The following is a 25449-nucleotide window of genomic DNA, read 5'->3' as shown; positions in this document are numbered from 1 at the left end:
TATTAATCAGATTACAAACTCGCACATTACATGGTGCGCATGGATATACATAATCCCCTTTTGAATTATTCAGATTACAAACTCGCACATTACATGGTGCGCCTGGATATACATAACCACCTTTGGAATCTGCCTGTTTTAGGTGCTCTGGGTGGCGTACTTTCTGATAAGGTCGATGGCGACATTGTGCAGAAACTCGTTTGCTCTGATACCCAGAACGAAGTCGGCGTGGCGCACGGTCTTTTCCGGAACCACACTACGGAAGACGACGCTGTCCCCTAGTCTGGCAACCAAGAGCTCCACGTCACGTTTGTCGCCCGCCCGGTCCCCATCGGACGAGAACACAGCCACTGGAGCGGTGACCCGCTCGAGAGGATATGGTGGTGGCGTTTCCTGTGCGTGTTTGAGGAAAATAACGCAGAAAAAAAATCAAATGTGGTCTCTCCTAGAGAATACAGTATATTGTGGTTAGCTGCGTTTGACTATGATATTTGCGGTAATTTTCAACTTGTACACCCATTATTGGTCAACGAACAAGACATTCTAACTCTGTAACAGTTTGACGGAAAGGAAAATCATGATACATTCGACGATTTCTTGCAACATTCAAATCGTTACCAAATTCTAGTACACTTCCAACGATACAATGCTGTCATAAGTAACGCAATACAAGAACCTAGGTTTCTAGATTACAAAAAAATCTATCCTGGTCAATCCACGTAGATTTGGTGGTAGCTAAAGCTGTCTGCCCACTTTTCTTCCTAAGACGTTGTTTAAAATAGACTACACCAACTGTTCGTTGCCTCGCTTAGAATAGCATGATCCGTCCTATACTGGAGTATGCAGTGGTCATATGGGACCCGTTAACTCAAACTGATATCAATAAACTTGATAGGGTGCAATAAAATATTGTTAGGTTCATTTATAACTTGTACGGTCCTGCTAGATTACAAACCTTCTTTTGAAAAGCAGAGTGCCAACAAATCCGGACCGAAATCGAATATTGCGCTTAAAAGTTCTCTTCCAGTTGATAAAAGGTCAGTATGCGGTTTAGACATCACATATCTTTCACTTTTCATCTGGTTTAGCAACAAAACAGACACAATCTGACAGTAGCATCACTAATGCAACGAACAAATCGTTTCAAAGATTCCTTTTTTCCTAGGACAATCGAGGAATGGAATAGCCTAGATAACACCGTTGTTACGCTAAGTACATTGTCTTCTTTTGAAGATTCACTGCAGTAATGATTGTTGTGTATGTTTTTAGTTTGTTTTTTGTTGATTCTCTGCTTTTGAAGAATAACTGCAGCTATCACTTTTGTACACGTTTCTACACTGTTTCCTTTTGATCGTTGTTTGACACTTACCACTGATGTTCATGTTTTGTACCACCCCTGCTGTGATCTTGCAAGAGATCGCAATACAAACAAACAAACAAACAAACAAACAAACAAACAAACAAACAAACAAACAAACAAACAAAGGAATAAAAATAAATAAATAAATAAATAAATAAATAAATAAATAAATAAATAAATAAATAAATGATTTACGAGACAACCGACAAGGATTTAGGCAAGAGGGTACGTAGATAGATTTATAAAGAAGCTAAAATTTACTGCATGAAACAGTACCGTACTGACTACTAGAATGACGCCTAAAAGCGAGGAGCATTGGATTGGGTTGGATTGCATTGAATTTGGATTGGATTGTGTTGGATTGGGTGGGAAATACAATCCAATTGGAGTACGGGTGTGTAGAGAATTGGGTCTGCGCATTCGCCGGTCTGCACATTCCAGAGGAGTGACGTCATAGCCGCGGCAGACGCACGTGCGCCGGCGCGTGCCCAGCTGTGCGGCTCCGTTGCGCAATAGCCAAGTCTGACGCTGCACCGGAGCCGCTTGATGGCCGTTTCGCGTGGCTCCTGGAAAGCCGTGCTGCGCATGCGCGAGGAGCAGTGACTGGACTGGACTAGACCGGACAGAACTGGATTGGATTGGACTAGAATGGACTGGACTGGATTGGATTGGTGAACCTTAGCCCACGCTACGTATATCCTGGCATAACCGAGCTAAGCCACTGCTAATTTGGTTTCTTTCCAAATGGCTTCCCATGGTACTGTTTCCGCCGCTGCTAACCGCGTGCCCCTCGGGTCTTTGGGGTGGCCCATTGGTTAGGTTGCCGGTTTCACGGCGTAGAGTTCCCGGGTTAGATTCCCGGGACCTCCATAAACACATTTTTCTCTTGAAACTTCGAGGTTTTTTGGTGCGACGGACGGAAAAAGCTCGGCCTAACCAGCTCTGCTGTTAAAAAAGAAACTTGCGCAACTGCGGCCAATGGCTTCGTAGATAGCTTTGTAAATGGCTGCGGATTGTTGAAAGGTAAGAGTGTCCGCTGAGGTTGGCGAGCAATGCATTCCACCTACCTGTCCGTAGCGCCGACGGTTTTCTGTTCTTCCATGGTCATACATGATAAAATCCCGGGCACGGTATATCTGCAGAAAAAGCACGCTTGTTTAATATTTTGTAGTTATTAATGAAAACAGGGCGGATTTGTGAAAACTGAAACCAAATTTACGAATGTTTTCTTAGGCAACAAGTTGCCTCGGATGTTGAAAAAGGTGTAGGAATGCCCACTACCCGGCACACCGCTTGTGAGGGAAACCTATGCACATGGATGTTAAAAAGACAGCAAAAATACATAATATCAAAGAAACACTCTCGGGGATAAGAGAACATTGTTGTAACAAAAACAAAGTTTTTATATTACTCATAAACTGGCTCCTTAACATTGCTCTCATAATTAGCACGTACCTCTACTAACTGAGGCGTTGGGTCTGATATGTTGTGGGCCTACACCGGTATCACATGTGAAACGCCTTGGTACGTAGTGATATTGCTTCTGCACTTTTATTATTTTTTGCGCAAATTTGCTCACCTTTTTGTCGCATCTCCGAGTGGAGGCGATCGGCGCTATGTTTGTTTCCTCTGGTACAGCAGCTATGAAAAAATCGCCTTGCCTACCTGGTAATAGTGCCGTCCATTTTGATATGATGTGCTTATGGGATAGTGGCCGGCGTATACCGGCATCCGTGTCTGCAAGAGAGATTCAACGCTTTAAAATTCTCATTCGAGTATACTAAGGTTGGTCTCGGACAGCATTACGGGGTAGATATTTCTTGCACTGTGTCGCTCTCAGTGAATGTAATGGACAATGGAGGTTTTGGCAGATAACATCCAAATAACGGCAGCTGTGCTGGCTCAAAGTTATGTTAGTTATAGCTATGGCTCGAAGTCTGCAACGCATGATCGCCAGGTTAAAATATTTGATGCTGAAAATATTATTGAGAAACTTGTCGGTTTTCATGTTTAATGTCACTATACGAGTGCGGTGTCACAAATAAGCAAATGAGCGATGAGACAAACAAGACACCTAGTTCCTCGATTTTCGAGCTGTATGGCGGTAATAAAGGTATAAAGAATGAAGGAATGAAAAACCTTCGCTAAAGCTCCCTGTTTCCTCAAATCTTTGACAAACGATTCCTTGGATAATGAAATTTTTGAAAGAGCGACGCAGCACGCACTGTAGTCCGACTTACCAATATGGGGCCTACAAATCGAATCTAGAACACGCAGCGAAGAGTTACCGGCTCCGGTAAGTGCCATTTGGGATCATTTGAACTTTCCCCATCTCATTCCTCGTGGCTTGTAAATGAAGGCAAAAGAGCTCAAGTAACGCTAAGAAACAGACAGCAGATAAGAAGACCCTGTCTCCTCCGTCTAGGCCTGCTTTGCAGTGGTCAGCCGGCCGAAATGGCATGGCTTGTTTCTTGAGCAGGAATTGTTTACTTGATGGACACAGATGTAACCTTGAGGGCAGAAAAGATACAACACGTCAGGGTATCACCGCAGGTGCGTTCTGCACAATCTTTCCCGAGGTAAAAATTCACGGCGTCATTTAAGTTGCACGGAAGACGACTCCAAGGCAAAAGTCTGAGTGGTAATGCATTAGAGACAGGCGGAAGATATACTTCGTGTCCCGTGATCCCTTCCCACATTCACATCCAGCGTCGACATGGCTTTCCTCCTATTCCGGCGTGGCTATTTTACCGGCCACCCCCTTCACATTGACGTCCAGATAAATTCGCTTTGTCATTCATATTTTTGTACTTTAGTTAGCCTAATTAGCACGGTACCAGCCATTTAACTACTGAGCCTTCAACAAATAAATACCTAGGCTTTCTCTTAACGGCAAACCTTTCATGGTCCACCCGCATTACCGCAATTGGCGCTGCAGCTTCACGATCATTCAGCTACTTACGTAGTAATCTGCATGCTGCTCCGTCTGACCATCGTCAACTAGCCGAAAAACGTTTGTAATACCACAGCCAGAGTTCACTTCTTCCGTTTGCTCCCGCTACCGAAATTATTTAATTGAGAAAATAGAAGCAGTGCAAAATCGCGCTGCACGGTTTACATGCCGGTCATACGACTCCGGCTCAAGCATAACAACAATAAAACACGACATTTCACTAGAACCAGTGCTTCTGCAGTAGAAAATCGCTCTCCTATGATTTTTTTCACAAATAAAATCAAACCACCTGGCATTCCCCATTACGCACTGTAATCCCTGTTTCCACATCACGCAGATTATACAACCAATGTAGCTTCGCACGCATCTACGGCACAACGAACGAATTTAATCATCCGCTCTGCCACATGCTATCCGCTTGTGGAACGATCTTCCTGATACCAGTTCGTCGCTGACTAACACGGAAATATTCCGTCAGCACTTGCAGATCCATTTTTCAATTTAAATAGGAATGGTAGTGTTCATTTCCGTGAGCACATGTTATCTTTTTTTACAGTTACAACTGACATGATGCCTCCCACTTTTTTTTCTGAGTTTAAGCATTGTGTTTTACTTGATTTTCTTATTTCTTGTATAAATACTCTTGACGTTGTGATGATGTTGTGATAAGGTTCTTCTTGTGCACTTCGTACTTGACTTGTTGACCTATACATACCATATCCCTAGTTCTTGTGTCTTTTTTCCGTCATTTTGTTAAAATTTCCACTACAAGCCCCTCTCACCAAATGCCCTGCTGTTCCTGTAAGGTACTTTGAATAAATAAATAAGTAAATAAATTTATTAGCCCTAAAAAGTTGGCAAATGACCTTAGTCGTGCAACATTATTCCTGTAGCGATCCTGTTTATCACTGAGTCATACACTTTATTTGCGTAGTCATCCGTCGTAATTTGCTACGTCACTCAACTTAATCGCGTATTCGTCGGTACTAGAATCGATTTGGTTCAGTTTAACCAACTTTTACTCACCGTTATCGACTCAGTGATCTTTTTTATTGTATTCATTATAATAGACGTTAATTTACTTTAACTGCACCTAATTCTTTTCAAATAATTGTAATTCATTTGGTCTTTCATTCGCCTCCGTTTATCAATTATTTATCCGGACTAAATTCAATACGGTTCCGGGGTATTCCAGTTTTATTCGTCTTATGTTTGATTGCTATTAACACGCATTGTCATTGTTCTACATTTGCTGAGTCATGCACTTGTGCCTATTTATTGGTCCGGTCCGCCTGTTTCGCTGGAGGCGCCCGGAATCTCGTAATAAGATGGGTGTCAACGACTGGGTTTCGGTGAAGGACGTTTAAGGGGAACGAACGATGAGACATATAAGGCTTTCGCCTTAGTAACTATGCTAGTAGTGGAGCCAGTACCGCAAGTACTGGATCTAGTACTGAAGCTACCACCGCGCATCTGGTGCATCTATAGCAGATGGGATGGTTCGACCTAGCGTCACTAAATAAGCCACGCTTAGGAGTACCGCCACTTTGGGGGGCTATTTTGTTTCTGGCTTCCAGTGTTGCCATCTCTTCCAACGAAACCGCCGCCGGTTGTGGCGGGCGGAGTGCGACCGGTCGCTCTAGCGTCCGCGCAGCAGAGAGAGAGAGAGAGAGAGAGAAAGAGAAAGAGAGGGGGGAGGCGAAGAGGCACCCAGAAACAAAACGGCTGCCCCCATATTTAAACAAATATCACGTGGTGCCGACCGACCGATGAAAATCCTGGTGGCACATGACAATGACAGAAAAGAGTGCTGATACTCTAAAAACCTTCATTTAGTGACGCTGGTTCGACCTATAAAGACACATGAAGAAATTCCGCAAACGCCGGCTTCTAAGCACATGTCAAAGACATGAACTCGTTTACGGGATTTCAACAATGGTCCTTGCGTGACCATTGTTGTTTTTTCCGTAAAAGGTTTAAACAAAAGCTAAATAATTACTTCATGTCAAACCCCCAAAAAACTGCTTGTTCCCTGCGTCAATCTGGCCATCAAGCTCTCAGCCAAGGTCAACCCATTTCCTGATTTTCTGGTGGGGTTACGCAGTGAAAGCGTCTAGTAGCTCGTTCATTCCGAGGGTAGGGGTTGGAATAGAAGTACATGGCAAACGATTAGGGCGCATGCCACCAAAAGATGATACGAGGAGGCGCTGGACACATCCACGTAAACTGCGGCGAGAAGAATCTGTGTTTGGTCTTGGGGATGCCATTATGTGCGCGTTTAATGCTCGCTCTCGGAGCGAAAACTGAGCTATCGTTCAACATATTTTGTTTACAGTGGTCAACCATGAGAAATTTATACAAAAATCTGAGGTTGATTCCTCTGTAATAGGAATAGGTAAAACACGAAAGTAAAATGTGCAGCGAAATCTGCAGCTGATCAAGATTTGCGGGTCGGCGGCTGTCTTGTGGGTGTGCTTGGCGAGCGACGTCCTGCTGGCAGGTCGCTTCGGCAAAGTTGTACTGGCGTCATTACCGTGACGGGTATGACGTCAGTGAACACTTGGTGTATCCTGGGATAAAACACTTCCGTGTTAAACTATAAAACGTACAACCCTATGATTAACGTACTCTTTAGTAGTCAAGGTTGCTTCCCCGCAAGAAGACCCTGTATGATGGGTTGCATCCTTTACAGGCCGCTATCTTCGTAATACTGGTGTCCTTTTCATGACGGATATGACGTCAGCGAAATCTCGGTGTATCCGGAAATAAAACACTTTCGTGTTAAAAATCTATGCCGCCTTAATGTCGTGGGCTAAAAAAGTTAGCAGGTCATCCTTCTTCACATAGTGCAATGACTCCTGCTTCTTGCCTCCCCAGTTCCTAGAGTCTTCGTCAACGGCTGTAGATGACGCAGTCGATTTGCGTCCAAATTAGGTATTACCTTTAATGTTTTCGCTGCCCTTGAAGATTCTCAGCCACAATACGGACTCGCGAACCCGTTTTGCCAGACAAAAGGTTCGGTGGAAGCTCACAAATGCTGCTGACAAAGAAGGTCACCTAATTTAACCATAAAACGCACCCCTCATGTGGAATTTCGTGATTCTTACCTCGTTTAGTTGACGGGGGCTGCCGAGCAATGCCAGTGTGAGCGCGAGAGAGCACACCTCGCCGCTGATGGTGCGGCACAGTGCCGTGAGAGCTCGCTGCAAGGCCTCGGGAATTTTGAGGTAGCCTCCGAGGGAAAAGGGATCGAGAATGAGCTGTGTAAGATGACGAACACTTACGAACAGTCTCCTGCAAGATGTGCTTTGGTTTCGACCACACTTTATGCACTACGATGCAAAACTTTTCCAGGCATACATTGCCTGAAAATGAGGCCCTAAAGCCGTCATTTTTTTCTTCCTATGGAAAAACATTTTCGGTACGTTTTCTTTAATTTTTGGACCATTAAGGCTTACGAAAAAAATTGAGCTTGTGATGCAAGTATTTAGCGATTTACAAGCATGACGTCTAATTAGGTCATCAGGAAATAAATATTTAAATTTTTTGGCTTGTTTTCCGAAAACTTGGAAAGCAGTGAGCCCACGCACAAAAATTTACAGCAAAGTCATGATACTATGATTGCAGTCCTTGGGGCTGCCCTCATGTCAGTTTGGCCTTCACTGCAAGTCCAGTTACAGCAAAAAACGAACATGGGTGATATATATATATATATATATATATATATATATATATATATATATATATATATATATAGTAAGGAAATGAGGGGCTCGTTGATTAAAATACAGAAAGATAGGGCAGCAGTCTACAACGCCAAAGGAGGCATAGGGGTGTGGCTAGGCTCTTTTCTTTTTCACTACGGTTAATGAAGTAAACATTTTTTTTAATATACAGAAGAAAGAAAGAAAGAAAGAAAAACACGCGCCCAGAGTGGGGACCGAACCCATGCCTTTCGATTACATGTCGAATGCCTTACATGTACCAAGGCATTCAACATGTAACCCCACATATATATATATATATATATATATATATATATATATATATATATATATATATATATATATATATATATATATATATATATATATATATAACACAGAAATAAGGGTTATTTCTGTGTTATATGTGTTATTTTCAACGAGCCCCTCATTTCCTATTCTGATTCGCTATATATATATATATATATATATATATATATATATATTGTGGGGTTCTACATTTCACACACTAGTGATGTCCCACCCCGAAGCCATCCGCGCTCAGCAAACATGCCTTGCGAGCGCCGGCTGCGGACGGGTCCGTTGTTTGCGGAGACAGACAAAGGCAGGAGGCGGCGAGGGCAAAAAACCAATGGCAGCATTTATTCCAACGTGCAAAACAAATACACTGCATACAGACTGATCGTAGGCCATAACGGTAACACTGTGAGCAAGGTATTAAACAACGCTAGAGATCGAGATGGTTCGACTAACCGATGGCATACCGGAGCAGCCGAGCGCTGCGCGTGCGAGCGAGTTTGCAGTCTCCCAGCTCGCCCGGACGCGTCCCATTGTGGCGCGTTCCCCAGGTCCGGACCGGCGCGCCGAAACGTCCGCTCGCTACCGCATCCCCAAGACAAGAGACCGTCCTCACGTCATCCGAAAACCCACCAGCCCTCGCCTTTGGGTGGCGCTAGTATCGAGGAAGAACTGGTTCTCGGGTAAGGCAGAGGGAAAAAGGGTCAACGCCTCCACCAGGGCGACAACAAACCGTCCGATCGCTGGCGCCCTCCCGTATGGTTCCCGTCGCGTGAGCGAGGCGCGTTGTGCACGCCGGCCGCGATGGGAAGCTAGCCAGAAAGGGGTTCGCGTGAAAGTCGCGATCCCCACATCCCTCCCTCCTAAATTCCTTGCGTACGCCGGTGAGAGCGGACTACAGGACTAGAGGTGACTGAAAGTTCGTTTGTCGATGTAAGGTCCAGTTATGAGATTAGCGGCCGGGCACCCGGGCTGCGCGTGAGAACCCGCCGCTCTGTCTAGCGACGTAGCACTGCCAACACTGCGCTGCAACCGCCGCCAATTCGTCACGGCGTGCACGGGAGACGGATTGTCTGGCCTACCGCATACCACAAGGATAATCCCCCATTGAGAAAGCAGACAGCGCCGCCGGATTTCGGGAACGTCTGCTAGACGCGCGGAGGTGGAGGGATTACCGGCGTCGGGACGAGCGCGCGCCGTGCAAGAAACCATTGTTAAAGCGCCCCCGCCGGCGCAGTGCACTGCGCCAGCGTCTTTCGCGCTCATCCCTCGGGGTCGTACGCGCCTGCTGGCCCGCGGGCGGTCCGTTGACCCAGAGATGGCGGCGACTCATTGAATATTCCGTGGCGTGCTGAGTGACAGCTGTCTACGTGAATTTGAGCACTTCCGTACACGTGTACGAACGCTACAGGGGCGTTCCCGAGAGAAGGGTGATCTCGAGGTTTTATAAGGCCGAACTTGGCCGTTTGAAACCATTCTTGTCTGAGCGTTGGGCTGGCAGTTCTCGGCGGGACAAGGAGTCTCGACCGTTAAAGCTAGGTTGGGATTTGTGAGCCCCCTAGTCGAGGTTAAGTTCGCGTCGGAGGTTTAGGGTGCAGCGCCGTACCGGGCAACTAGACGGATCTTGCGGCGAGACAGAGTCTCGGCCGTGGTTTCTCGAGCGGTTTGTGTACACTCCGAGAATAGGAGAGTTAGACAAAGTTTAGGAGCTCGAGTGATTTGTGCGCACTCGGAGCTAGCCTCTAGCTGAAGTTTGAAGTTTTTCTTTATATTTCTCATGTACCCAGTTTTCCTACTGTAAATAGCTGTATATAAACTCCGCGTTTCATTTAATCAACCTCAACGCCTCGAGTTCGTCAATTCCACCGCCATCTCGAAGAACTTCAACGAAAACCAACGAAAGTCTATCCCAACGAAAATCAGTTCGATATCTCAGATGGCGGGCGGTAAAAAAACTAATATCTGAAAAATAATTTTTTACCGCTTTTCATTCTCCCCATGGTGGAATTTTTAAAATTTTAAGAAATATTGACCTCCAACAGCGTAATCACAATGTGCCCTTGCAATCTGTAGCCGTTTGAAAGAGCAGTTTGGCTGGAAGTGTACATAACCTGTCAGGCCTTTTTGGCTCATCAGCCGTGTCATTTGTAAAAAACAATTTGAGCGTGTTAGCGGCGTCGCAGATCGAAATCCTTAAAAGCGGTTCTGTGCATTTGTATGAGTAACATATTATAGCAAAAATCAGTTGGATTACTGAATCAGTGAAAGATTTATTTGAGGATCTTTAGGAACATTTTTAGTTCCGGAATGCGGAATCACCTCGCTGGTGTAGGCTAGGGCGAAATCCAAAAACTACTTTTTAGGTATGCTTAAGGGCTACTTATATCAGCAAAAAGCGCTTCGATATGTGAATGGGTGACCGAGAAAATCACGAATTCGCGAAACCACAATTTCGCCCTTTTCTTTGGTTAGGAGGGCAATTTCTGAAAAACCCGCCTTAGTGAGCACCTACTCAATGACGCAAATAAACTCGTGAAATTTCAAGTCTCTAGGTCTAACAGTTTAGGCTGGGCGTTGATGAGTCAGTCAGTCAGTCAGTCGGGCACTTCTTTTTATAGGTATAGATATAGATAGATAGGTAGATAGATGGATAGATAGATAGATAGATAGATAGATAGATAGATAGATAGATAGATAGATAGATAGATAGATAGATAGATAGATAGATAGATAGACAGATAGATAGATAGATAGATAGATAGATAGATAGATAGATAGATAGATAGATAGATAGATAGATAGATAGATAGATAGATAGATAGAGACATCCTTGAAGAACCCTTTCCCAGTAAACTAGATTTCTTGGTTCTGTTCTCAAATTGATAGAAATCTTTTGGCTCATGTCCTAAATTACGACGCCAGGGCTGAAAGGGTTAAGATCAGTTGCGAGCATGAATCAGAGATCTGAAATTGACGCGTTGCTACAGGAAGTAAACCGGCTTGCATGAATTAAATTCGTTGTGAAGAAGGGGTTTTGAAAGGCAAAATGCTTGATCTTGAAAGTTAAAGGCGTAGGTTAGATTTAAAGGAAGAACTGAAAAAAGTCTACATGATATGTAGATTTTTTCTGTTTTTTTTTCAATGTAACCAACTACCGCGAGCTAAAATTAGGTCATTAATGACTACTTTCTCGGTGTATTCAGCAAGAATGTATTTGTGCGGAACTGGAACTGTAGGCATTGTATGTAACTCAAGACTGTGGTATATATTCTGCGTAGTCTCCGAGGATGAATAATGGGCCGGACAATTGGGACCTACGCATGCATGAATAAATTCTACGGAAAACAGGGTTTATTAAGGCGAAGTTCTCGATGTTTATGTTACGGTTTCTTCTTTTTTCTTTAGATTAAGCTAATTTTTTAGCTGGAATAAGTTCAAAAATTTGTATTGCGTCGGTGTATTCGGCAAGAACACCTTTGTAATAAACACTATGCTCTGTGTGTCACATAAGACAATGGTGCACGTCCTGTGTGCTCCTTATAATGTGACGCGTTCCCCAGGTCCGGACCGGCCAGCCGAAACGTCCGCTCGCTACCGTATCCCCAAGACAAGAGACCGTCCTCACGTCATCCGACAACCCACCAGCCCTCGCCTTTGGGTGGCGCTGAGGGGCACAAGCTTGGGGACTTTGTAGACACTTTAAGAAAAAAGTTAGGCCACTCTAACGGGCGATAAAAATAGAATGAGAGCAGTAACTGAGAGCCTACTAATAAACAGCCCAAATAGCAAAAATAATACAGTTCCGTCGAGCATGTAATTCAAATAAAGAATGTTAGGGGGTGTTTGCAAGTAAAGAGTGAGTGAGTGAATAAACTTTATTTAGACCAGCTTCAGGCGCTGATGGATGGGCGTCCGCCCGGGGGGGGGGGGGGGTCTTCCTCTATTCCGTGAAGCCCTGGTCTGTGCTGGCTGCCGTAGCACTCTACACCAGGCTACGCTGGACTGAGAGGTCGGAGCTGGCCAGCTGGCCTGCCCACTGCTCGCACGTTGGGTGAGAATTTGGGGTAAGGGATGGGGTTTTCTGACACTCCCACACTATGTGGTACAGGGTGCCAGCTTGGGGACAGAAATTACTCGTAGCGTAGTAGAGGGCGGATATACATGACATGGAGGATAGTGGGGTGAGGATAGGAGTTTGTCTGAAGTCGGTGAAAGGCAGTAGCCTCTGCTCTGGATAAATGGGGATGTGGTGGCGGGAAGCGTCGTCGTTCATGGCGTTAATGGGCGAGGGTGTCCGTGTATGAATTAAGAGTGGCTGGCTTGGGAGTGCGAAGGGGCTGCGTGACTTCGCCTTATTGAGAAGCGGCCCGGTGGGTATGAACGGGGCAGTGGCGTGTGCCGCCCCGTTCCCCTCGAAGGACTCGTGTACGGGGGTCCAGATGATGTGCATTTGAGGGAGCTGGCGCACGCTTTGCAGAATTTTGAAGCCCGCGGGTGTTATGCGACGCAGCAGGAAGTTGCAGATAGTTTTTATTTCGTGACACACAGTGGGCTAGAGACGCCAGAAACTAAGCTTTCTAACCATGAACACTTTTTAAACGTCATTTCCTACGTCAAGCTCCAACTCGTTGCTGAAGCCAAAACCTCTTACATCATTTCCTCAGCATTTAGCAGCCTCTTGCCTCATCTCAACCTTCGCGCCCGTGATGAGGTTGAAGTGTCCCTTATTAGTTCAGAAACAGATGAGGTTGCCGACCTCTAATTATACCCATTTGCTGATGGAAGCTGGTTGAGAATGTTACCTACCAATCGGAAGTTTCAGCAATAAATGATTTTTCAACTTACCAAGAGCGCTGGGATAACGGGCAACACCAGGGACATCGGAAATCCGGTGCTGGTCAGATTGACGATAGGCCCATATGCGACGACTAGGTCTACCTGCAATCAAAAGGAAAATATTGCAAGGTGAAGTCATCTTTTGGGTGATATTTGGGTAAGTCATCTTTTATGTAATGCCTCCGGGTCTTAAGGACGAAATAAATGAAATGAAAATAAATGAAAAGTTTGTGAATTTTGATAGAATGTGGTGAGTGGGCCAGAGCAAATTATTACTGTAAGAAAGGAACCTAAGTCACAAACAGAACTGGTTTTTATTGTACTTTGATTCTCCTAAATTTTCGTTTTATTGTGCGTATTGCAAAAATAGTTTTTCTCTTTATTCGCAGAGGGATAAACTCTTTGACTTGTATTCCTCTCATTTTTGTAAACATTTGTTCCCGCTGCCACAGTGCTCGTATGAGTAATTTGTGTCCCGCTTCAACTATAATTTGTTATTGTAGTTGTATTTGCCCAGCTCAGCTATAAAGGTTGGTTTGTTGACTATTCAGGGCCCCAACTCTTTCTTAGTTTCTACCGACGACACCTGGGCAGCAAAGCCTAGCCCATTTTGTGCGGAATTGTCAGTGGAAGTTCGCTCTCCTCTGCGCCCGTCCCAAGTGGTGGCAATACCTTTAAGAGCCCCATGAAACAAATCCTAGTGTGAAAGGAACTTTCACGGGAGTTTCGGGACACAAAGTAATCGCTGGGAACGCAGAAGCAAATCTGATAGTATAGGTCAACAAAGTACTCTATGGCCTTCCCTGATTCCTTCATCGAGAGCGCAATCGCAGAAAATTGTCGCCAAAAAAAATATCGACCCTCCATGAACTGAATGAATCCTCAGAAGCGTAGGCGTCCGCAAAACTCAACAGAGAACGGTGTATTGTAATATAAAGATCCCAAGCTGAATGACACATCTTAGGAGCCATAGAGTGCAATGTACAATATATTGAGTTGCTTGGCTGCTCGTTAAGCCCAACGGTAGACGTTGCAAACGCGAAGGTTAAAGATGGGTTATTGTCAGATTTTCATGGTGACAGATAGAAGGCAGACACAAAAAGAGAAAAATGCTGATTACTCTTTTACGGAAATGCGTAGATTCTTTTAAGCTGCAAATGCGTAGATCCTTCTAACTCCAATCAAGGTGCTGGCATAAACCGCATAAACTAGCATAAACCGCAAAGGTATTAATCGATCAATCAATCAATCAATCAATCAATCAATCAATCAATCAATCAATCAATCAATCAATCAATCAATCAATCAATCAATCAATCAATCAATCAATCAATCAATCAATCAATCAATCAATCAATCAATCAATCAATCAATTAATCAATTAATCAATTAATTAAACAATAATTGAACTAATTTGTCAGTTTGGGTGCAGTCACTAGGAGGGTTGAGGCCAGGAAAGGTCTGTGCATGTGCTCTAAATCCTGTGCACTTACTCTGTTTACATCATATTTTTATATCCACAGTTCATGAAGCCATTCTGAGTGCTCTTGAAGATGCCTACCCAGGGAAACGAATGGTCAACTTCATCAAAAGCTTCCTATGTGGCCGTATATACGAGGTACATAATGGGAACTCAACCTCACGAGTGTACAGTAATAATGTCGGCGTACCACAAGGATCGGTAATTTCCCCGATCCTATTCAACGTGGTCATGAGACGAATTGCCACAGCCCTTGAGAAGGATTCCACTGTACGTTTTACAATATATGCGGACGATATAACACTGTGGACAGAATCAGGCGATTACGAAAGTACTGAACGGGCATGTGAGGAACTCCAGAATGCACTTCTCATAGTTGAACAGACAACTGGCCCCACTGGCATGCAAGTCTCATCTGAAAAAACACACTTTCTGACGGTAGGGGGCTACTCAGTCGAAAAAGAAAAGGTGGACCTCACACTGCAGGGTCGCACCTTAACACAACCCTCTGACGGTTGGATACGAATCCTTGGCATACCGATACATACGCAAGGTGGAGGCAAAACATGGCTCGACCAATTGACACCAACATGGAAAAAACTCCTACACTTGAACAAGCGCATCTCTAACAAGTTTGTGGGCGCCACCAACGACGTTGCACGTACACTAGTGCAAGCAGTTCTGATATCAAAGGCATGTTACGGAGCCATTCACTACCGCCTTACTCAAGTGCAGATGAGCAAATTGGAAAGTTTGTACCTGCAGGCCCTGAGGGTAATCACCGGGCTACCCCACCATACCAAAATAGAAGAGCTATACCGGGACAGCCAGCTTCCTCCACTCCATAAAATTGTAACTCACCGGACACAAACGGATCACGACAGGCGCCTACTCACACCCCAAGGTCAACGTCTGTTTGAACTCGACGACCGCTCCTTCAAAGCTACAGCGTTCGAACCAACTATACCTCCATGGGAAGATGTACTGGTTACCCACTCGAAGCCGTTACCAACAAAGACCCACAAGACTAGCCACACCCATCAACGAAAGACACAAGCGACTGTCACGTGTGATGTGCAATCAACAGGAGCTACTATTTACACAGATGGGTCCATGGACGAAACTCGCCTCCTCATGGCACTTGCTGCAACCGACCTAAGCCGAACGAACACGAAGTGTTTCTCAATTAATGACCTCATTTCCACTACTGAACTCGAACTGCAAGCCATCCTCCTAGGTGCCCAGATGATCCCAGACGTTATAGCTGAAAATACAACTCGAGTTTTAATCTTCACGGATAGCCTCGAAGCCATCAAAGCGTTACGCACCCCGCCACGACGACACGCTACACCTCATCGTATAAAAGAACTCTGTGGAACCTTCCAGCGTGACCATAACATCGACATACAAGTGCAGTGGATACCTGGCCACACAGGTAACCCCGGGAATGAGGAGGCCCATAGGCTCGCAAGGGAGACAATTCTCAACCACCCCTCGGAGTCTGCAGCGCCTTCTCTTTCACATAACCCTTGCCCTGAGGAACGCAGGAAGACACTTCGACAAGAAAGCAAGAAAGACCTCAGAGCAACGATTCCCGAGCTACAGCACCCGATACTCCGCAACATCCCACGAGCTGCACAAGTTCTTCTAACAAAGGCCCGCACGGATTACGCCCTTACAGAAGACATCGTAGCTCGCTGGGAACACTACCACCAACACAAGAACGCACAAGTTCCACCAGACCGGCTTCTGTGCCCTCTGTGCCACCAAGATAGACCGACAATCAGCCACTTGCTGTGGTCGTGTAGGGTCCTGGAAGGAATCCGAGCACGACACAAGCCCCCTGGCGTCACATCTCTGCAGGATTGGCTTTATCCAAGGAATAACGCCAACGACGTGCTACTTGGACTGTGGGCCTTCGTGAAGGAAGCTTACCTCGTCAACAGAACTTAAGCTTTATCGACCCTGAACCCCTTCCCCTATTTCCCCCTACAGGCCAGAGTGCCATCTCTTCTATAATAAATTTATTCATTCATTCATATCCACAGTTCAGCACATACATATCCACAGTTAAGCACATACTAGCAGTTTCTTATATCCACAATGTAGCACTTACCGCGGGGACGCAGTGACGGACCATCGTTTTAAACGCAGCAATGTGTGACACTTGCGCGCAATGTTTCGTGGTTGGCCTCGCCAAACATCAGTGTCGGATTTGGGCGGCCTACAAGCATTGACGACCTAAATTAGGTTTGGATTAACGCCCCTGTGTGCATCGTTCTTCGTTCACTGAAGGGAGACGGTGCCCTTTAGTTTTCGTGTTCGCGTATGAAAGACAGAAAACAACAAGGATACCGTGATACGAATTATCTTAAAGAGGTAGCATGGGCGCACAGAAAGGGGAGCGGAGCGCACCGTCTTCAACTGGGGGCCGAGGCACCCTACCGTGATAGCTGCAAACTCGCTGCGTCACTCAGGTCCCGCGGCACTCAATTGCGGCTCGCCACTTCATTAAAAACATCGCGGCGTGCCAAGTGCGACCATCCAAGCGCGACCTCCACACTGTATGGCGGGTGATCACCACTCGCAAACCAGACCAAATAGACTCAAATGGTGGAGACTTAGGCTTCAAACGCAGATAATTTTGTTGCGTAATGCCATAACGTTGTGAATAAATGTGCCCAGTCTACATTAACACGAAAGTGTTTTATGCCCGGGTACAACAAGATCTCCCTCACTTCATATCCGTCCCGTAAGTGACGTCGCCAGAAAAAGTGCATTTGACGCTGCGGCGCGCGGATTCGAGCCCATGCCATCTCGATCCCTGTCGCCGCAACAGGAGGTACGTGGCACTCTACCGACTGCGCTACGATCAGAGACGTGTGCAGCTCTACAAACGCGCCTGATGTCCTTTCCTATGACTCATTCAGATGGTGCGGCCGTCTAGGAGAGGCGAAGCGAAGTAGCGCATCATGACCCTAATGAGCGCCGGCAGTCGGCGCCTCGATGCCAGCGCCTTCACGAACGGGGGACGCAGGTGAATTGAGGCACCCTCCGCGGTGGCGTTGTTCGCATGATCGTTGTGCTTCAAGCTGCTGTTTTGTGCATGTCATTTTTGGTCTTGTTGTCCTGGAATAAGCCTGTTATTTTTTGTTTCCTGCGTGTCGGCGCAATTCGTATGGAAGAGTCAGGCTCGCGAACCCTTCGCACATGAAGGAGGTTCCTTTAACATTCAACTGCTCCTGTGAAGACACCTCTCACTTTCGTGTTTCACCGATTCATATGAAAGAGGGATGAACCACAATTTTTTCTCTTGCCCTAGGTTGTACGCACGTGTGTAATAACTGATGCTCTTCCTTCGAAAACTCGTAGGTGTCAAACAACCTACTGTTCGTGCAAACAAAGATGATGCTGCCTTCTCTGCAGAATCGAATTCAGATTATTGACCTAGGTTTTATCCGTTACCGGCAGACAGCACCCGGCCATTTGCGCTAATATGTACTCGTTTTTGCCGTAGCGAGCGTTTTACGGTTCGGCTTGTGTTCCGTATACGTATATTTCTCTACCATCCCATGAAACGCGTAAATTCACGTTTGTGCCATAACACCCTACACAAATTGTAGAAACACGTACATTGACTGAGGGTTCGCTGATCACTGTAACTTCACAGCACCATAAGATGACAAAAATGTACTATGAGATACTTTTAATGAACAAAAACATTACACTTGGCAATAGCGACGTGTGAGAAAACGAATTTGAAAACATGTCTGCCGCACTTCCCAAGGAACAGACGAATAAGCTCAACGGTCGTACAAGCAATTGTATTTTACCCTGCTAGATGTAAATAAAGCAAGAAGCGTCCAGCTCTGTATTTGCCTTTAAGCTTTCACAAAGTTGTCCATAGTATGGAGATTATCCCACTTCGGGGTTCCCGTAAAGGTCGGCGGCTTCGGACCTCCATGGAGGTGGTAACTTCAATTTAGTGTAGCATCTATTGGTATTTTCATACTGATATTGGAGTCAATTACGACCCTCCTATTATTAGTGCGAGTCTGTTCAACCACTGAATGAGCTCTGCTCACTTGGACGTGCGTTCATTCTAACCACCAATGCAGGTCCAGCGATTAGGAACACGATATTGGGATAAGTTCCGTTTGACAATTGAGCACTCAAGCAATGGGAGTTTTGGATGTGAACCGTTTGATTCCCTTTGTGCCATATTCCTTAGTATGCCTGCAACTGTGAATTGATGCATAGCATATGTAACACTTACCCTGCTACTCTCAGCTTGACTTTCAGAAGCAGTAGTGGATATACGCACCCTTAGTGTTCTCATATCCAGAAATGTTGTTTGCTTCGTGCCGTGTCCATTTAAAATCATCATCGTCATCAGCCTACTAAGGTATACTGCAGGAGGAAGGCCTCTTCAACTGACCTGCAACCGCTCCTGTGTAGCGCTGCTCGAGTCCACATCTTACCCTCGAAGCTCCGTATTTCATCCCTCCATCGCGTTGTCGGCCTTCGCCTTGTTCTTTACCCATATCTTGATATCCATTCGGTTACCCTAATTGTCCACCGGTTCTCGGTTCGTCTCACTACATGGCCAGCGCAAGTCCATGTCATTTCCTTTTTTTGAACTAAAATATCGCCAATTCTACTTTTTTCTCTGATCCTGGTAGCACGTTTATTTTCCTTGGGGTTTAAACGCAACATTATTCGTTCAATGGCCCGTGGAGCCGGCCTGAGTTTGTTCTCAAGTTGTTTAGTAAAGCGCCAAATTTCAATTCCATATGTCATGACCGGCATTATGCACTGGTCGTAAATTTTTATTTTGGGTGACAGATGTAGCTCACTTATTACTATTTGGGAGTGCTTGCCGAGTACTCCTCAACCCATGCCTATTCTGCGCCAGGTTTCTCCCTTGTCGTTAGGGTCAGCACTAACCATCTGTCCAAGGTAGTTGTGTTTTTTACTTCTTCTAGCGTTTTGTTGCCTAGGCTGAAAAATACTTTCTTGGCATAATTATTCCTTATTATTTTAGATTTATTGATATTTCTTTTTAACCCCACGGCCGTGCTTTCTGAGCGTAGTTCCTCGAGCATTGTTTACATGTGCTCTGCAGTTTCACTCAGTAATAATATGTCGTCCACTAACCTCAAATGGCTCAAGTATTCTCTGTTTATCATTAAACGTATGTTTTTCCAGTCAAGGGTTCAAAATTCCCCCTCCAGACACGCTGTGAATAATTTTTGAGACATGGTATCTGCCTGTCTTACTCCCTTTCGTATCGGACATTTGTCGCTGTGCTTGTGCACGCGGTTTTCCTGCCCGTGAATTCCTTATATTTGTCTACTAAAAGCCTGATGTAGGTTTCCTCTATTCCCTGGTGTTTTAGTGGTTCTAAAGCGGATGCCGCGAGTAGGGACTCAAACGCTTTCTGGTAATCTATGAATGCCATGTAAAAGGGCTTTGTGTACTCTGCGGATTTTTCTATCACTTGGTTGACGACATGGCCATGGTTGACTACATTTTCCTAAACCCAACCTGCTCTCTGGTTTGATGAAAAACACCCGGTCACTTTTTCTGCAAAATCAACATATCGCACAATCTGTGCCCACTTAAATAATCATTTTCTTTTTCTGCACACTTCTGTCGCGGTAAAATTGAAATAATAGAGAACCGTGTCACTTGAGTGGCTCACCTTGTCGTTGTACTCTGGTCGAACTGAGAGGAGGATAAAAGCTATAGGGCCGCCTTGCGAAAAAGTCATGAGCGTGAGCTTTTCGGCACCAGTGGCGTCGAGAACGTGGTCGATGGCTGCAGCAACGTCGTAACGTCCGATTTCGTCGAAGCTAAACGCAGGATGAAACAAGAAGTTGCTTCAACATTGATGGGACTAGACAGGCTGTCTTTAGGTCATTGGCGAATCAACGGAAATACAGTTGTCATGTATAATAATACGCGATGTTTGAAATAACACAAAAATACACGTACACACACACGTACACGAATGTACTCAAACACTAGCATACAGACAGCCCCGAAAACTACATTTTCTTCAGCCAGACGTCGTGTTTAGTGCTAGGTTTCTGCGCCGGTTGGCAAAGTCAGAAACTTGCCTCCATCGCCAATATTTCCTGTCTTTTTTTGACAGTGTCTTGTGGGATGAGTACGGCTCCGACTCCCTCGAATTCACTGCCCAAACGTCGAAACCAGCGTCCGCCAGCAGAAAACCTGCGTATGAAGAGAGCATAATTTGCTCCATGTTCATGCAGGGATTCTACTACAAGATGTTGCAAAAAATCACGCCATATCCACGGAATGAATGATGATAAGTGGGGCGAAGCTCGAGAGGGGGAGATCATCGGTAACCGTAACTCTCCCGTGAAAGTTCGCCCATTACATCATTAAGAAAGACGTAAGACTGTGTGCGTACATTGTACAAATCAACTTTTATTTTCGGAGTCAATGCTCCCAGGCCCAGACCTGGTTAAAGACCCCGCGCCATCGAGGACTGCCCCGCACCTCCACCACAATTCGTCACGTAGGATGGGACACAACGGTAAAGAAAGAACTTTTATTTAGGGCGAACTTGTGCCCGAACAAGACGAGAGGAAACGAGCAAAGGTCCTTGCGTCTCGTTCGATCTCCGAGAACGACTGCCTGCGTTCGTGGCGTGATCTCTTGCGTGATCTCCCCCTCGCAGTGCACGTGCGCTCGCGCCTCCGTTGGCGAACACAGACAAGCTCGCGCTCCCGGTGCCGAGTTTGCGCTGCCGGTTGCAGCCGGTTCTTGCGCGTGCAACGCGGCCCACTTTGCGACATCTCCGAAGGCATGCGGCGGTCACGTACCATGAGACACAAGAGATGGACAGACCCATGGCTTTAGGAGCTTCGCCCCTAAAACACACGAACTTGCTAAAATGTTTTCCCTAAGAAACGCACTTTATCGTTCTTGACAAAATTGTACTCAAAGGTCACATTTATTGGTTTTCATCGTTTAGCGCGAAGAACAGCAACAGTACTTGCCTGGATAGTGTACAGGCAAGTAAATGTAATACAAGATTTACCCGTACATTTTCTTGAATGCGTGATCATCCCATAACCCCCCGTCACGAACTTGAGGCTTGGCCTGCTTCTCACGAGCGTGCTCCAGATTTAGGTGCCGGAACCACGGCGTTTCTCGCACCGTGTTTCTCCGAGCATCGCAGGACAGGAGTAGTTGGAGGTCAATGGGAAAGGTCTTCGTCCTGCAGTGGACCTGAGTAAGCTGATGATGATGATGATAGTTGTGATTATGATGACCCTTGGCATTGCCGGCCAGTCGCTCGTTTCGTTTTCCACCATTATCCCCATTTTGTTGCCCCCCCCTCCCCCCCTTCACTAAACCATCGGATGCGCACAACGACTCGGAATTTACTTTGCACTAAATATTACAGCACATACAAGCGGTGAGGGATTGCGTCCAGAAACCATGCAAGGGGGTGTAAAGGGCGAGACCCCGTTGGTCACCACCGAATGGAATGCCTCCTCCGGCTCGGCTGTCACAACCTCTGTCCGAACGCATTGACGTTCTCTGTTTCCCCTTGGTTCTATCCATGGATCAATGGCAACATTTCTTTAGAAAAGCGAGCCATCCGTGTAATTAATTTCAGACATCTGAGAGAGAGTGCTCAACATTTATATTTTGACCTTCGATTCCTACCACTTGTTTATGAATTTAAAATAAAAAGAATAATTTTGACCTTTCACCCAAGAAAAGATGAATCGATCTACAACTGGATAAACCAGCCGTTACTTTTTAACGCCAACACCACCCGCTTTGCAGAACACAACAACCTAATTCTACCCAAAATTCGCTGCTCTAACTATGGCAAACAGACTGCTGCCGTATTCGCAGCCATTTCAGTATGCAATGAACTACGCACCCCCTTGAATCAATTCCCTCTGCCCATTAATTCCGATACCAATTGAAATGTTTTCTGTTATCTACCTTGGCACAATGGATAAACGTGTTTCTAATGTAGCGCTTTTTGTGCAGTGTTTCTGTTGTTATGTCTAATCCTTTTTTACTGCCGTGTTTGATGTGCAGTTGTTTGTACTGCTACAAATGGATGTGTATATGTGCGCGTATGTATATATATAAATATATGTATTGCTTTCTGCCTGTTCCTGATCATTTTCTTTTGACATATAGTTTATTGCTGCCTCCTCTAACGCTGTTATTTTACGCACCTTCTCAGAGGAGGTCCTCCCGACAGTTTTTTAACTACGGGACGTCCTTCTGTATTATTATTTCTGCGCACTTTTAAAACATGTGAAATAAACTTGAAACTTGAAACTTCGAACTTAAAACAACTTTTGCCAACATGCGCCATTCATTGTTTGCGCCATCTATTGTTCATGCAATACTAGGAACAATTATCACTTATGGGAGTGCAGGCAGCCAACTTGCGGAATGACCACGTGATGGGGTTCATGGGAATTGGAAATATGTTATTGCAGTTTCCCGCCGCGGTGGCTCAGTGGCTAAGGCGTTGTGCTGCTGAGCCAAAGGACGCTTCTTTTGTGTCTTGGCCACGATGACCGATTTTCAGCTGGAAGCAAAAAGCGAGAAGGCCCGTGATTTCAAAATTTCGGAGCACGTTAAACTTCCCCAGGTGATCAAAAGTTAATCCGCAGTGCTCCGCTACAGCTCGCCTCATCGCCTGTATTGCGTCGGCAGATTAAAACTAATAATCAATCAATTATCATGTAACAGTTCGTATCATCTCTAAAGCAACCCTGATCGATTATTCTTACGTGCTACGGCGACAACTGGCATAACCCTGTTCCCCCAAAATTTATCTTCCCGCGAGTAGTGGAACCCTTTTCACAGTTCTGTGACAAAAGTGCGGGAAGTTCGGTGAATAATCGGTGACAGTTCTTCGAAAATTCTGAGAAATTTTGCAATGCGGATTGTGAATATTGCAAGTTACACTGATGCATAGGATTCGTTGGTTAGTAACCTAGAGTTTAAAAAAATTTTTGAATGTTCATCGCCACTTTTCGTGCTACAGTAAGCTTACTCCTGCGAAAAAGTATTAGCGCCCTTTATGTGATTGATATACCAGTGAGCCCGAATACAATGCGCAGGTTGGGAAACAGTTCCAGACTATTAACGCTCATGGCACGTTCTATACCTGTCAGCGTTACTTGTTACACAGTTATTTACCTTTGTTTAGATATTGGGCAAAACACAAATACTTCAACAAGCATTGCAGCCGCACCTAATAAGAAGTTAATGTTGGGTTAAATTTTTAGAAAATAAATTAAAATCAGTGGTAGGATCCTGCGTCGGCGAAAGGTGAAATAATACTGGAGAAAAAACAAATGGAAATAAAAATACTGCTTCTCGCTGTCGCGAGCGGCGGCAACACCAACAAAGCATGCAATCCAGTTCAACTTGTTTAAACCGCAGATATCCGGTCACCAAGGCCCGCTCGCCTGAGGAGATATTTGACTACATAAGTGCTGTGCCCTATGTGACAATACCTGAGTAGGAGAGCTTAGGCCTAATTTGTTTTTATTTAAAAACCGACAGGAGTGGCACGCCATGAGCGCCGATTGAAGCTGTCACTATATCTTACTTTCAGGTTTACTTTATCGACCCATTGATGTTTCGTTACGAATGCCAACCTATTCGAAATTTCGCGTGTTTGGATTTCTCCCGACTGGAAGCTTGCACCTGCCGTGGTGGCTCAGTGGCTAAGGCGTTGCGCTGCTGAGCACGAGGTCGCGGGTTCGATTCCCGGCCGCGGCGGCCGCTTTTCTGATGGAGGCGAAAAGCAAAAACGCCCGTGTGTACGAGATTTCGGCGCACGTTAAAGATCCCCAGGTGGTCAAAATTAATCCGGAGCCCTCCACTACAGCGCGCCTCATCGCCTGCGTTGCGTCGGCGCGTTAAACCCTACAATCAATCAATCAACCGACTGGAAGCTTTCTTTTTGATACATTCGAACAGTTGAGGGTTTTCCTCTTCACATTTAATTATTGTCCTCTCATTTATAAAGCGTCAGTAAAATTTTTGGTGGATTCTAAAAGCTGCAGCCAGAATACAGCTTTCAGGATCACTTGCCTGGACTTTCCGTTGGGTAGTTCAAGAACCACATGTCGGAGGCTCCGGCGAATGCTGGCAGGAACAGGACCGGGTAGCGGCGGGTCGTGTTCCCTGCTGCCGGGGTGGTTCCGTTGAGTCCATGCGGAACTCTGTCCATCTCGAGGATGTAGCCATCTTCTGTATTCACGTAGCTGATCTCGCACGGGTAGCCCATGTACCTTATGAGCTCGCACTGCAAAGCCGCATCGTTCTTTTAGTGTTGTTGCAAAAAATTATACGGCATAAAATGGCATTTAAACGAGACAATTGACATTTATTTTCCTTGCCTGTGAGCACATGTGTAATCTTTTTTGAGATTTCGAAAAATGATATATTCAGGCAAAATTTCTCGGGTGAGTGGGTAAAGGCACATGGACTCTGCCTGACGAAGGTACATTCACCCGTACATGAGCATTACTAACAGCGGTAGCAGCAAACGTACAAAGTACAGAATGCAAGAAAACAAGATCAATGCCAACGAACTTCACAGGAAGAACAATTCGTCCAACCAAATACAGGGTGGTTCGACGATAATGACTTTAAAAAATGTTCATGAGCGAACCACTGCCCCTTTCGCGCTGAAACTTCACACGAAGGTCGCATTTTGGGGTGTAATTTGTTTAACAGCGGGAACAAGGACGGTACTTACGTGTTTATT

The 25449-nt window shown here is 45.4% G+C and overlaps 1 protein-coding gene across 1 annotated transcript; it reads right to left on the bottom strand.

Moving 5' to 3' along the window:
- LOC144142960 (lysosomal acid lipase/cholesteryl ester hydrolase-like) lies at window positions 1-25090 on the bottom strand. Its single transcript, XM_077674787.1, has 9 exons — window positions 25079-25090; window positions 24771-24984; window positions 20774-20888; window positions 20356-20506; window positions 13181-13273; window positions 7421-7573; window positions 3026-3097; window positions 2428-2496; window positions 1-393 (listed from the first exon to the last, which is right to left on the bottom strand). Exons 1-9 carry the CDS (start codon window positions 25088-25090, stop codon window positions 139-141), a joined length of 1134 nt encoding a protein of 377 aa, XP_077530913.1. The 3' UTR covers window positions 1-138.
- Window positions 25091-25449: the final 359 nt, after the last annotated feature.

Source organism: Haemaphysalis longicornis, unplaced genomic scaffold (genome assembly GCF_048455015.1).
Source record: "Haemaphysalis longicornis isolate Haplotype H1 unplaced genomic scaffold, Haemaphysalis longicornis Haplotype H1 scaffold_6, whole genome shotgun sequence".
In the NCBI taxonomy this organism is placed as follows: Eukaryota; Metazoa; Arthropoda; class Arachnida; order Ixodida; family Ixodidae; genus Haemaphysalis; species Haemaphysalis longicornis.
Note: the sequence above shows the minus strand (reverse complement) of the source record. Positions and strands in the feature narration are given on the sequence as shown.